Below are 14,041 nucleotides of genomic sequence, written 5' to 3'. Positions count from 1 at the left end.
GGTGGCGGCAGCAGCGGCGTCCACTGTCCGCCGCGCCCGCGGGCTGCGTCCGACCCCGCCGAGGCCGGGGCGGACGTGCGCGCGGCCACCGCACAGGCGACTGCGGGTCAGAGGCAGGGCCCCGGCATCGCCGGAAGTCCGCGCCCCGGGGAGGGGACGCCCTCGCGGGCAAGGACGCAGCGAAGCACCCCGACGGCCGCGCGCGGGGACCGCCCCGCCCCTGACAGGCTGCGCCGCCCGGGGGCGGGGCCTGAGCCGCGGAGCGCAGGCGGCTGGGCGGCGCCCGCACGTCCCGGCCTCAGCCCCGCCCCCGTGCCTCCCTGTGACTGGTTCCTTCGGCCCCGGGGGCGGGACCTCGCCGTGGTGCGCGCGCCGCGGTGACGTCAGTCCCGGCGCGACCTCCCGCTCCGCCGGCCCTCCCCGCTGCTCCCCGGTGTCCCGGTCATGGCGGCCTCCCTTCTGCTGCGGCGAGGACCGTCCGCGGCGCTGAAGGTACAGGGGAGCCGGGTCGGCGGCGGGAGCCCGTGTGGGGCCAGGGCCATCCCCAGCCGCCCTGCTGGCCGCTCACCCGCCTCCCGCGGGCAGGGCAGGGCGCGGGCCCCGGGGCGGCCGCTGGGGCGGGCACGAGCCGGGCCCCAGCCCCTCGGCGGACCGCGATCCCCCGGGGAGCCCCGGCGTCGGGACCGTTGAGGACCGCGTCTTGACGTCGTGTTCAGGCCGCAGAGGGGAGGAGGGAGCTCCTGGCTGGCTGCGCGGGTGACGCACGGGCCGCGGCGGGGCGCCCGCCGGCCTGACCCCGCCTGGCGGACGGGGGACGAGGGCGTTCTTGCCGGTACGAGAGGCCGCCCCCGGGACTTAGCGTCGTGGCGGCTCGCAGGAAAGCGCGCACGGTGCAGTGCAGGAGGCGGGGTTCGGCTCCAGGGTCCGCCGTCGAGCCCCGGAGGCCCCGGTGCGAGCGAGTGTTGGCGCCGCCGCAGAGGCAGCCCCGCCGCGCCGGCCTCGGGAGAGCGCCCGGAGCTGGCCGGCTCGTGAGACGGTCGCCGCCCGCCGTGGGGGCGCCTCGGACGTGCGGGTCACTCGCCCGCGTGAGCGACGGCCGGACGGTGTCCTCTGCTCAGCGCTGCGGGCCTGGGCCGGCGTCTTCCTGTGGGTGGGCAGGTGACCGGGGCTGCAGCGCAGTGTGCGCGGGAGCAGCTCCGGCTTGGCTTCTCTCGCGGTTACGTACTTAATAACGACTGTCCTGTGGGATTCTTTTTCTTACAGTTGTTTTGGTATTTTCCAAAATTTCCGTAATACCCGTGTTTTGGAAATTGTAATCACCGAGAGGAATAGACCACGGGAATGACTAGTAGTGACACGGAGTAGTTCTGTGTCGCGACAGCTCCCGAATGGCTTTACCATAAAATGTCTGTGTCTGTTCCTTCTTCCCTCAGACTGTGCTCCGAGAAGCACGAGTGTGTCGGGGACTGGCTTCCACGGTTTCCCTCTCTGCAGAATCAGGGAAGACCGAAAAGGGACTGCCACCGAGTTCCAAGAGGCAAAGCCCATCAAAAAGTAAGATTTTAATGATAGTCCTAAGGGAAAGAGAATGCAGAGTACATAAAGCAGTCTGGTTTCCAAGCCTGAGAAGTTCTACTGACCACGTGATTTGCTTCATTTCTTTTGTTTAAAGATTTTATTTGACAGACAGAGATCACAGGCAGGCAGAGAGAGAGGAGAGGAAGCAGGCTCCCTCATGAGGAGAGAGCCCGACATGGGGCTCGATCCCAGGACCCCGGGATCACGACCCGAGCCGAAGGCAGAGGCTTTAACCCACTGAGCTACCCAGGTGCCCCGATTCTTCATTTCTAGCAGTGTCCAGATTATAATCAGACATAAGATCTGTGAGGGATTTTAGACCAAACACATCAGACATGGAACAGTATTTGACTCAGTATTTAGCCCCGAACCAGTTCTGCCTGTGTGTGTGTGTGTGTTTTTTTTTTTAAAGATGTTTTTATTTATTTATTTGACAGAGAGAGATCACAAGCAGGCAGAGAGGCAGGCAGAGAGAGAGAGGGAAGCAGGCTCCTTGCCGAGCAGAGAGCCCGATGCGGGACTCGATCCCAGGACCCTGAGATCATGACCTGAGCTGAAGGCAGCGGCTTAACCCACTGAGCCACCCAGGTGCCCCTGCCTGTGTTTCCTAAGAGCCATACTCTAACATGTAGCAGGGGGTGCAGAGTGAGAAGGCTGGGTCATTGAGATGGCCCAAGTACAGTCCCACGGTCCCGTGGCAGCTCAGAAACCCACCTGGCTTTTCTTCCCCCCAGTTATGGCTTTTCTCAGTGTCTCTGAAACTCGGACTTTGGTTGGCCATGGTCCAGGGTTGGAAGCATCCTTTTATGACCGTGGAGAGGGAGTGAAGGAGAAGTGCCGTTTTCCACTACAACTTTGATGAAGCTCGATGTCTGATCTGTGTCCAGCTGTTTCCATAGTCATTTTGACTGGATTGCTGGTTTTTACTACTTTTTTCTTCTCCCAAATACGATGCAGCATATGCTCATGGAAGGAAGATAGAAAAGGCAACAGTATGTTTGTACTGTTTGTACTGCCTGTTCATTACTAATAACTGATTATAGGGACACCTGACTGGCTCAGTCAGTGGAGGGTAAAACTCTGATCTCCAGGTTGTGAGTTTGAGCCCCACGCTGGAGAGATTACTTAAAATCTTAAAAAAATTGAAGATGTATATTGTAGTCTCTACAAACCTTTATATGTGGAATGATCATCTGAGTTGGTCTTATTTTCATTGTTTTCCATTTCCTCAGTTTGAGTATTTGAAAGTGCTTAGATAGTTTTCGTTTTGTTCCTCCTTAGTATGCACAAAAAACCATTGGTAGCATTTAAAATATTGGCCCATTGTTGGGTGTGCTGGCCCCCAGCTGCCTTTCTGCCCTTTCGATGTTGGCTGAGGAAATACCCCTTCTGGATGGCAGCTCAGGCAAATTCTGTTTAATTCAGAATGTTCTGTTCCATTTAACTCAGTCCAGTTTTAAACCCAGTATCCTTTTTTTTTCCTTTTTAGCAAAACCACAGCACCATGATGTCTCCTAAAAACCATTTACAGCTAGAATGTCAGTTCGATTCTGCGTTATGCCTGGCACTTGTTCGGGATTCTGTCAGTGCGTACTGATGATAAGTTTCATCTCGGCTTAGGTTATCCCTGCCTTTGGTGACTTTTAGTCCTGTATCTGCGCTCCTCCGTCCTAGGTTTATAGCACTGGGCTAATGGATATGTGAGCGGGATGGGGTGCTGGGTCTTGGGGCAGTTCTGGTACAGTTATGAGAAGGGAGCGCCGAGCTGGAGTTGGGCTCCGGCCTGTGTCATTTCCGCCCCTGGAGGCAGAGCCTCCCTGCCTGAGCAGGGCCAGCGGGAGGTGATAACGCACAGCACGTTTGTGTCCCATAATTTTAAAAATCTCTCATCCCTGTGTGAGGAAAAATGGACGTGTGCAGGTCTCTGTGTCTGCCAAAGCATCAGTACTTGGAAGACCGGTTGAGGGTCTTTTTGCCTGGCACGTTGCCAGCTTGAAGCCTTGTCCACTCCATGGCCTCAGACGCTCTAACGGAAGTTGCCTGCATGCAGACTGGGCCCCAAGCACCCACCCTTGGGGTCGCATCTCTAGTCAAAGGGTCTGCCTCAGAGGCAGGACCCCGGGGTTACAGAGCACCTCCTGGCTCACTGCATCTGGAGCTCCAGCTTCTTGTGGCCCACACGTCCTTCCCGAGGGGGGCCGCCAGCGCAGCTGCCCAAGTCCAGGGTCTCCTTGTAGGTCCCCCATCCTGCAGAACTGCCGGGCTCCCCGGCACTGATGTTCCTTCGAATGCAGGCACTAGCTAGCTGGGTTTTGCCTCAGTCAGTATTGACTTAATAACTCCTGTGTCACTTTGTAAAGAATCAGTCAGGAAGCCAGAGTTAATCACCCATTTCCAGTCCTCACTTCAGTTTGAAAAGTGAGGATTCTCCAGAAATAGGGCTTTGCTGTATTTATTCCTTTTTTTTTTTTTAAGATTTTATTTATTTATTTGAGAGAGAGACAGGGAGAGAGAGCATGAGTGAGGAGAAGGGCAGAGAGAGACGCAGACTCCCCGTGGAGCTGGGAGCCCGATGCGGGACTCGATCCCGGGACTCTGAGATCGTGACCTGAGCCGAAGGCAGTTGTCCAACCAACTGAGCCACCCAGGCGTCCCTGCTGTATTTATTCCTAACCAGGTGCCAGGCACTGTCCCCAGCACTCCGTACAGTCTCTCGTCTGGTCCCCAGCACCCCGTACAGTCTCTCGTCTGGTCCCCAGCACCCTGTGAGTGGACACTGTTACTGTCCCTGCGGTATTAGACAACAGAGTCGAGGTGGGAAGAGGTCCGTGAGCTGCCCAAGGTCCCACATAGGGCAATGGTGGAGCCAGCCGTGAACCCGGCCAGTAAGGCCCCACTGTCTGTACTGTCCATCGCTGTGCTGTTCTGCCTCTGGGAAAAAAAAACTCAATTCTCAGGTATTCATTTAAAAAAAAACACAGCTTTATAGTCCTGTACATGTACAAAAGGAAGAGTTTTAATCAGCATATAAAATTTGAGTAGCCGTTGTGGAAACGTGTTTGTGTTTGAGTGTGCTTTGTGGCCCAGATGAGTTCTGTGCCCCAGGGAGAAGATAGGGAAGAACTCTGACAGGGCTAATCCACTGCCAGCAGCAATAGGCCTTTTTTCCTCGAACAAGGAGACCACTGGGGGTGCCCAACTGGCTCGGTCGGTGGCGCACGCAGGTCTTGATCTCAGAGTTGTAAGTTCGAGCCCCACGTTGGACGAAGAGATTATTTAAAAATAAAAACTTAAAAAAAAAAGGCTTTGATAAGGAGACCACTAAAGACTTGAAGGTCATGCCCTCATTTTTCATCTGAGTAGAAAAGAGATTGGGGAAGGACAAGGTCTGTTTAGAGAGGAGAGAGAAGCAGTAGGGCTTCTCGGTGCTGTTGTGGGAGCTCGTGGACCTTGATTGTGTGGAGGCTGCTGTGGTCGTTTATCTGGTCTCTGACCGTGGAAGCAGTCCGCGGACGGCCCGGGCCTGTGCTCGGCCTCGCTGGCTAGAGTTAGGGACGATGCGCTTTCATACGTTTGTCAGAGAAGGTCAGCATCAAACTAGAACTCTTGGCGTATGGGCGTCCTGCCTCCAGATAGAGGCTTCATGAGAACAAGCCATTAGGGTCGTGAGGTGAGAGCCGTCGGTCCTCTACACGAGGCAGCTTTTTTCCGGTGACATTCTGCACTGCGCGGCGGAGTGCCGTCTCCGGAATCGTGGCTCTTAGTGGCAACTCCGGACCACTGTGGCAACTTCCTTCTGAGTCCCAAGTGGCCCCCGGCCCTGTGCTGCACTGGGTCAGAAATCAGCTCGTTGAAAAGCAAAATGTAGGGGCTCTTGGGTGGCTCATTCGGTGAAGCATCTGCCTTTGGCTCAGGTCATGATCTCGGGGTCTGGGATCCAGTCCCCGCATCAGGCTGCTTTCTCAGCAGGGAGCCCACTTCTCCCTTGCCCTCTGCCTGTCCCTCCAGCTTGCATTCTCTTGCGTGCGCGCGCGCTCTCTCTCTCTCTCAAATACATAAAATATTTTTTTAAAAATGCAAAACGCAATACTTTATTTTCGTCTCTTAGCCTTTCTGTGGAATTCTTCCAATAATTTTAGCGTGAATAAAAGACACCTTAATGGGGTATCTGTGTGGCTCGGTGGGTTAAAGCCTCTGCCTTCAGCCCGGGTCATGATCCCAGGGTCCTGGGATCGAGCCCCGCATCGGGCGCTCTGCTCAGCAGGGAGCCAGCTTCCCCCTCTCTCTGCTTGTGATCTCTGTCTGTCAAATAAAAAAATAAAATTTAAAAAAAAAAAGACCTTAAAACATTTTTATTTCATACTATAGAAATTTTCTTTTCAGTTCCTAAGTGATACCACTGTTGGTCCCATTTGAAATTTTCTTTCCGTTTTCAGTAGATGATAAACCAACCTACAATGTAATTTTGATAATTAACTTGAAATTTTTAAAATCCCCACAACAACATTTTGGAAGATTCAGGTGTTGTAACTTTTCTACTCAAAGCAGTTTATCTAAGATACTCCTATTTTAACGTAACTTTTCATACTTAGAAAATTTAGGGGCGCCTGGGTGGCTCAGTGGGTTTAAGCCTCTGCCTTCGGCTCAGGTCATGATCCCAGCTGGGTCCTGGGATCAAGCCCCGCATCGGGCTCTCTGCTCATTGGGGAGCCTGCTTCCTCCTCTCTCTCTGCCTGCCTCTCTGCCTACTTGTGATTTCTGTCAAATAAATAAAATCTTAAAAAAAAAATTTAGGCTAGTGGGTGTGGGGACCATTAGAAGTTTCTGAGCTGATTCAGGTACAGTCTAGAGAGTTCAAGTGTGCATACACTGCTTTGCCTAATTTTTTTTTAAGACTTTTTATTTATTTATTTGACAACGAGAGAGGGAACACAAGCAGGGGGAGTGGGAGAGGGAGAAGTAGGTTTCCTGCCCAGCAGGGAACACGACACGGGGCTCGATCCCAGGACCCCCAGGACCATGACCTGAGCCGAAGGCAGATACTTGACAACCGAGCCCCCCAGGCACCCCTCCTTTGCCTCGTTCTTGTGGTGAATGTGGTCCCAGAGCTCCGTGTGTGTTCTGAGAGTCGGGGCATTCGGGATGCAGATTCTGGGCTGGCCGCGGCGTGGACACGGCAGTGCTGGTGCTGGTGGAGGGGCCAGTGGTGACTGCGGTGGGGACGCCGGTGCTGGAGGGGGTGGTGCAGGGCGTGGCGTGAGCCCCCACGGTCTGCTCTGGCTGGGCCATCAAGCCCTTCATGTGCCTGTTTTCCTCTCGGTGGCCCGTTTCCGATTTGTGGTTATTCCTCCGTTTTCTGCGTTTCCTGTGCTCCTGTCGCGTGTAGGTCCCAGAGCCCAGAGAACAGTGAGAAGCCGCTGTGGATACTGGCAGGACAGTAAAGTCAGGACTACGCTTCTTTCCGCTGGAGAGAAGAAGGGTCGAGGTCTCTTGAGGATGAGATGGGCTCCGGCACTTGAGAACAGAGTCGCCGCGTCTGGCGCCTGCTCAGCCGCAGTGTATTTTTAAGTTTTGCTTCAGATTTGGAAAGTAACTGTAGCTTACAACACTTGTCTTATATTTTTCTTCAAATCTCTATGGTTAGAAAAGATGTACCACCCGAGAAAATTGAATGAAATTGGTTCTGATCAGTGTACTATGCAATCTTATTTTTTTAATGATTGACTCTACAAAATGCAAGCGTTTTACATTAGCACTTATTCTGTTTTTCTCTCCCCCACCCCCTGCCCCCGCCCCCGGGCTTAAAACTTGTTCTTTCCAATGATCTATGCACCAAGTTATTTTAGACCTTTTTGGTTGTGTAATACTTTTCTGTGGCTGAGGAAGTCCCCAGATGACTTGTGATTTTGAAGGACTTCTCTTCCCCGTGGGGCAGGTTTATTTGAATGACATTCTCCCCACCCCGTCACCCCCCCAGCATTCACTCTCACTCACAAACACACACACACACGCACGCGCGCACGTGCACACACACACAGGCATGCACGCACGCACACACCCAAATGCAAACCAGGCGCTTATCCCTGTCCTGGTTTTTGTTTTTGTTTTAAAGATTTTATTTATTTATTTGACAGAGATCACAAGGAGGCAGAGGGGGGGAAGCAGGCTCCCCGCTGAGCAGAGAGCCCGATTTGGGGGTGGATCCGAGGACCCTGAGATCATGACCTGAGCCGTAGGCAGAGGCTTACACTGAGCCACCCAGGTGTCCCATGATGTGGGGGGGGAGGTTTCCCAGAAGGTTCGGGCACATCCACTGTGGATGACTTTCTTAACATTTGAGAACCATCCGTTTTTTAAAGATTTAAGAAATTACCCATTTCTAAAACCCTCAGTAGTCATTTGGAAATATCTTTATAGTTGAACTATTTGAAATTTGGGTGAAATTATCATCAAAGAAGTTCTTATTGTGAAAAGTGGAGACAAGTTTGTTACTTCTGTTGGTAATAATCCCTGTTTTTAAATATTTCAGCTGCAAAGAAAAATCTTTACATGTCTTACTGTTCCAGGTCACGTGGCTTGGCTTTGACCTAAGAATGCGTTCCCCTGGAACATTTCTTGGGCTGATAATGTTGAAAATATTAGGATAACAAGTTGTTAGTAATGAAACGTTTTTGACTTACTGATAAATTTAGACTGTTTTACAAACTATTGAAAATAATATTCCTCTTTATGCCATTTCCTAGATGTAGTGGAACCAAAGGAGAGGGGCAAGCTACTAGCCACCCCAGCAGCAGCTGAATTGTCTAAAAACTTGTCTTCACCCAGTCCTTACCCAGTTGTGAGTCCGGGCGGGAGGGTAGCTGGCCCTCGCCCCAGTCCCGAGGATAGCGTGCTATTCACAGACAAAGGGGTTCCAGAGTTTTTGTCAAGAAAGACTTTGGTAGAGTTTCCTCAAAAAGTTCTGCCTCCATTCAGAAAACAGGGTTCGGATTCCAGAGCTGCTCAGGAGAACAGGGGAGGGACAGATGGGTCCTCGTCCTCCTCATTCTCGTCGTCCAGCGACTCTGACTCGGAGTCTGATGAGGAGGGCGGCGGCTCCACGCTTGGCCCTCAGGTGACAAGCAGGGGCAGAGGAGGCCTTCCCAAACCGCAGGCCTCCCATTCGCTTGAAAACGGAGCCCCCAAAATCGCAGCTTCCACCAAAGAGAAGACCCGGTCCCAGCAGGGACAGCCAGACCCGAGCCCTCCAGAGAGGCCCCGGCAGGCAAAGAAGAAAGGGACCCCTGTGAGGCCCTTAGAGGACAGAAAAGACACCAAACCGAGAACCACAGCACCCGGGTTGCACGCAGATAAGGAGTTGATGAAGCAAAACGTAAAGGAGAAACAAATGGGAAAAATACTTAGATCAAGTGAGAAAGATAAAGAAAGTCCCAAACCACTGGAAGTTAAAAAAGCCTCACCTGACCATGTGAAGTCAGGCTTGTCTACACAGCCGGCTGGTAGCCCCGCGCCCGCCACGTCAGGCTTGTCTGCACAGCCGGCTGCCAGCTCCACGCCGGTGACGTCAGGCTTGTCTACACAGCCGGCTGCCAGCTCCACGCCGGTGACGTCAGGCTTGTCTACACAGCCGGCTGCCAGCCCTGTGCCATCGTCAGAAGCAAGCAGAGCAGGGGGGCAGCTGCAGGCACCTCCTGAGACCAGAGATGGGCGTTTGGAGAAACAAGTCCTGGAACGCGATGGGGAGGGGGCGTTTCCCCCGGTCGGCAGGGAAGGTTCTGGAGAGCGGATCATGGGAGGAGTCCTGCAGGCTCGAGAGGAGGCGCTGGGAGACCAGGTACCACCCGTCCAGCATCAGCCCGGGAAGCAGGCAGGCCTGGAGCTCGAGGGAAAGGACGAGACGGCGTCGGCGCCTGGCCCGGCAGAGCGGGGCGACACACAGGGTATACCTTGACCTCTGCTCTCTCGAGAACCTCCTTTCCTGTGCGGGTGGCGGGCCGCTGGAGGCCCAGGCGGTGTGAAGAAGTGTCTGCGGTAGCAGTGGGCCCCGGGCCGGGTCTCAGATAAGCAGAGGACTGTCAGAATCGGCACAGCCCTGGGGCACTTTCCATTTAGGCGGAGGCGGGAGGCCTGGGTCATTTCTGCCCCCCCCCCCCTCCCGCCATTTAACGTCCTTGCCCTTGTCCTTGCCCTTAACCTTGTTCCGTGAACTTGGAGAGCCTCTTCTCTGTGGAACGGGTCTGGGGACTCCTGTGGGCCGTGCTCGCCCTATGGGGAGGTCTTCAGGGAGCAGTGCCTTTCCATTCCTTAGGCCTGAGGGGCAAGCCCGGTTTGGGGAGTTAGAGCAGTGAGCGGCCCAGGTGCGCCCGGAGCAGCTTCCGGCTTCTTTCCCCGGGATGATGCTTCTTCTCTGATTTACTTAAGAAAACACAGTGGGCTGTTTCGTTTTCCCATACTGAATTTTTATGAAGGGCTCTTCTGCTGTCATAAATGTTTAGTATTTGGTTCCTTTTACGCTACCGTGTGGCGGTGCACTGGCGTGTAGGTGGCTTGTGCTGTCGCGGGGTCAAGGCAGGCGGGCAGGGAGGGCGCTGGGTGCAGAGCCAGGCTCCGCAGAATGTCTGTAAAATGCATTACTAACAGCCGCGGCCCCTTCCTGTTTGCTCTGTGCTCTTCCTAAAGCCGCCCCCTCTTGCCTGATGTCCACTAGTGGTCGTTGTTGTTACTGGTTGTGTCGTGTGGACAGAATTTATGTGTTTTCTGCCCTCCATTTTCTCCCTCTTTCGTTAATACACAGAAGTACCCGCGCTTGCCAGACGGGTCAGGACATCAGGAACCGCACTGTTCCGTCATTCTGCTGTAAACTGCAGGGCAGTGCCCAGACCTTTAGGATGACGACAGGGTTTGCACATTGCAAACGATTTTGAAAACAGTTTCCTTGTTTCCTTCTGATTTTTACGGACGTGTTCTTTTTCCTGCATTCCTTATGCCCTTCGGAGGCTGAGGCCGCCCCTGCCCCGGAGCACGGCCCACTGGCAGGTGTCCCTGGGCAGGCTTCCTGCCCCCGCCGCCTGGCCCCTTGCCCTCTGGCGGGCTAGATTTTCACACGAGTTTTCTGAACCCACATTCCCCTTCAGTTAGCACCATCCCTGTATCTGCTCTGAAGACGTCCCTCAGCGCATCGGGAGGTTCTTCTCGAGATCGAAAAGATGTCAGGTCTGAATAAGACATTGTTTTTGTTTACTACAACTGAACACATGAAAAACAAAACATTTGCTATGAATCCAAGTAGGGAATCTATTTCTAAGTCCTTTTCCGTGCCCCCAGCTAGAAGTTGGGAGAGCCCCAATGGCAGAAGTCAGGACCAGTAGGCACGCCACCCGCAGCCCCCGAGAGACGCACCTCTGCTCTCTGACACCGCCTGGCCCCGCGGCAGGAAAGGCTGCATTTCCTTCGCTTCCGCCACACACTTTGACTTCTAGGATGACCAGACATTCTCCACAGAAAGAAAGAAAGTTTCCGGTTTATATATTTTAGTCTGAATCTACAGTAGACCAACAACTTTTTCAGAAAAAGTTGGTAACTCGACAGGTCATGTCCATCCGCCTCGAGCTGGTGGTTGGGTCGTTAAAACAGGGTCTGACTTTCTTGTGTTTAGATTCTTAGCAGGCTCGCTTTGCAACAGTTTTTCCTGCTCCTGATTTGTGATAAGACCATGCTCTGACAGATCTGGGTTTTTTTCCTGCATCTTTAAGTGGCCTTCCTGCACTTAAAGTGGCCCCCCGTAATCATAGGCATTTTCAGAGTTCTGCGAAGTCGGGAGTTAATGACTTGCAGCCGTCCCATTGGGAAGCGGGTGTGTTTTAGAAAACACTTTCAGCTCATTACGTTATTTTGCTTCTAAAGATTCTATTGCTTTCACAGGCTTTTCTGTTTGGACCGTTTATTTGAGGCAGGGGTGTGTGAGGAGTGCTGGGTGCGCCGGTGTCTGTGAATTGAGCCTGTGGAGGCCCTTCTCTCCCATGTCCTCACAAGTCTTGCTTTTCCCCCCGCAGAGCCCGCTCAAGCCGCCAGCCCTGCCGAGCCGTTCGATAATACCACGTACAGGAACCTCCAGCACCATGACTACACCCCGTACACCTTCTTAGACCTCAACCTGGACCTGTCCAAGTTCCGGATGCCCCAGCCCTCTTCCGGACGGGAGTCCCCTCGCCACTGAGTGCTCCCTTGACAGAAGAAAGCTTCCGGTGTCTGGGCAGCAGAATAAAACCCGCTCCGGTCATGCCGTGCGTAATCTGTGTCCGTTTGACAGCGAACAGCGAATTCGCAGCACTTTGTGTAGTTGTGCATTTAGAAGCATCTGTACACGGGGGTATTCCCCCGTGAGCCGTAGCCTCAAGAGAGTCGTAGGCACCTTGCCTCGCTGCGATCCGCTGTGTCTGGTCCCCGGTCTGTCGTTAGTCTGTCTCACCAGCTTGGCGTTGGTAAATGTAGTGATACCTTCGGGTTTGGCAGACCTAGTTCTTATGAAAGCCAGACTAGGAGTTCTACTGATTCTAACCACTGTACTGCAAAGAAAATAAACACTGAGTTATAGCACTTCAGTATCAGAGAAGGAACAGAAGCCTTTTGTTCACCTGCGTCAAGCATAGGGTGTCAGCTCGGGGATGTGTTCAGCGGGAGGTTGGGGACGGAGGTTGGTTTTGTGGGGTCCGGTGGAGCAGCTCTGCCCCCCGATGGCCACGGCGGACTCTGGGCTCTTCAGGCTACAGAGGGTTTCTGGCTCGGCCGCGGGGCCTTCTAGCAGTCATGGTAGCGTCACTCACACGCCTGGGCTGTGAGTAGTGTGGAGGGACTTGGGTGGTGGTGGGCGGTGTCTCTGCACCGGCGCCCGGTGGGGACGAGATAAACCATCTCCTGGGAGAGAGTCCTGTCCCGGTGAGGTTACTCCGATGCTGTCATGGAAGGTGGGCCCGTTCATTAGGGCGGCCCAGCTCCTCCTGAAGGGGGCACACACCCCCCCTGCCTCGAATCCCTGTTACTTCAGTGGTTCGCTTTGTTCTCACATGGCGGTTGTCGATGGGCCCGACTCCCGGACAGTACGTCACTTCGTCTGAATTCTGGTCCTTGGCCCCTTCTGTGCACAGCAAACGACACAGTGTCTCTGTAATTACAGTTGAGTTTTCAGTCATCCCACATTTCTCGAGCTAGTCCAGGTGAGAACACCGGAAATGAAAACTACTGTTGTGATCACTGCCTGGCCTTCTTTACTTCTGACGCCTTAGCCCCTCGGTGAGAGGCTCCTCGTTGCATTTTTCTACTATAAAAGTAGTAGAGCCGCGTTACCCGAAAGGAAGGAAGCGGGCAGTAACCGAGAATCCACCGTGCCACGCCCGCACCCCGTTACTAACACTTCCCACGCCTTCCCTCAGGGTAGGAGCAGCAGTAGGATGGCGCTCTGCGACAGTTTGCTGTCCTGCGGGGCGTTCCCGGGTCCCAGCCGGCTCTGCAAACTGGCCACGGGACTCATGGGGTGTGCGGGGCCAGGGGGAGTGCACATCCCCGGTGCGTTTCCCAGACTGCTCCTGCCGCTGCGGCCCGCGGCTCTCAACCCAGCAGTGGGTAGGAGTGTATTTTCATTTGCATGAAGCAGGCAGAGAGAGAGGAGGAAGCAGGCTAACCGCTGAGCAGAGAGCCCGACGCGGGGCTCGATCCCAGCACCCTGGGATCATGACCCAAGCCCAAGGCAGATGCTTAACCCACTGAGCCACCCAGGCGCCCCTGCATGAAGTTTTTCGCTGGTTATTTTCCAGTCTCTCCGGGAGTTGGCTCCCTCTCCCCTGACCTCCAGAAAGGCTTGAGAGCCGACACAAGGGGTGCTGGCCACGGCTGTGTGTGCAGGACCCGCCATGGTGTGTCCTCTGTGTCGCTGCCGGCGCGACGAATCGACCAGGAAACATGAGGGAAGAGGACGGTGGAAAGAAATTCAGAGACAAAGAGACGGGGGCAGGAGGAGCACTGCGGAGGGTGTCCAGCAAGGCTGGTGTTCTTCCCCGTCTCACAAGCATTTATAAGGCAGACCACAGGGGCGCCTGGGTGGCTCAGTGGGTTAAAGCCTCTGCCTTCGGCTCAGGTCATGATCCCAGGGTCCTGGGATCGAGCCCCGCATCAGGCTCTCTGCTCAGCAGGGAGCCTGCTTCCCCCTCTGTCTCTGTTTGGCTCTCTGCCTACTTGTGATCTCTCTCTCTGTCAAGTAAAATGAATAAATCTTTAAAAAATAAAAATAAAAAATAAGGCAGACCACACCAGGAGGAGGAATACAGCAGTACCTAGTCACATGACCGCTAGTTTCTATAACAAGTTTACATCAACTACGAGCCAACCTTGTGATACAGGTAGTCTCGGCTAAAGCCATTAGCAAGACAATCAGCCAGGGAGTGGGTCGTGGGAGGCACAGGAACAACGC

The 14,041-nt window shown here is 54.1% G+C and overlaps 1 protein-coding gene across 3 annotated transcripts; it reads left to right on the top strand.

Annotated features, from left to right (window-relative positions):
• Positions 1 to 332: 332 nt before the first annotated feature.
• NDUFV3 (NADH:ubiquinone oxidoreductase subunit V3) lies at positions 333 to 12,179 on the top strand. 3 transcript variants are annotated; one of them, XM_082720771.1, is made up of 4 exons: positions 353 to 492; positions 1,434 to 1,554; positions 8,322 to 9,518; positions 11,631 to 12,179. In XM_082720771.1, the coding sequence occupies exons 1-4, from the start codon at positions 445 to 447 to the stop codon at positions 11,792 to 11,794; spliced, it is 1,530 nt and encodes a 509-aa protein (XP_082576897.1). In that variant the 5' UTR covers positions 353 to 444; the 3' UTR covers positions 11,795 to 12,179. The 3 variants fall into 3 exon arrangements, with proteins under 3 accessions (XP_082576898.1, XP_082576897.1, XP_082576899.1); XM_082720773.1 differs by having other exon boundaries at positions 6,965 to 9,518; XM_082720772.1 differs by lacking the exon at positions 8,322 to 9,518 and having other exon boundaries at positions 333 to 492.
• Positions 12,180 to 14,041: the final 1,862 nt, after the last annotated feature.

Source organism: Mustela nivalis, assembly GCF_964662115.1.
Source record: "Mustela nivalis genome assembly, chromosome: 1".
Lineage (NCBI taxonomy): Eukaryota > Metazoa > Chordata > Mammalia > Carnivora > Mustelidae > Mustela > Mustela nivalis.
Note: the sequence above shows the minus strand (reverse complement) of the source record. Positions and strands in the feature narration are given on the sequence as shown.

Bases quoted from the DNA above. Each gene is read 5' to 3' on its own strand.
- NDUFV3 (XM_082720771.1), top strand. From the start codon at position 445: ATGGCGGCCTCCCTTCTGCTGCGGCGAGGACCGTCCGCGGCGCTGAAG. The intron at 493-1,433 runs GTACAGGGGAGC...TTCTTCCCTCAG, and splicing joins GACCGTCCGCGGCGCTGAAG to ACTGTGCTCCGAGAAGCACG. The intron at 1,555-8,321 runs GTAAGATTTTAA...GCCATTTCCTAG, and splicing joins GAGGCAAAGCCCATCAAAAA to ATGTAGTGGAACCAAAGGAG.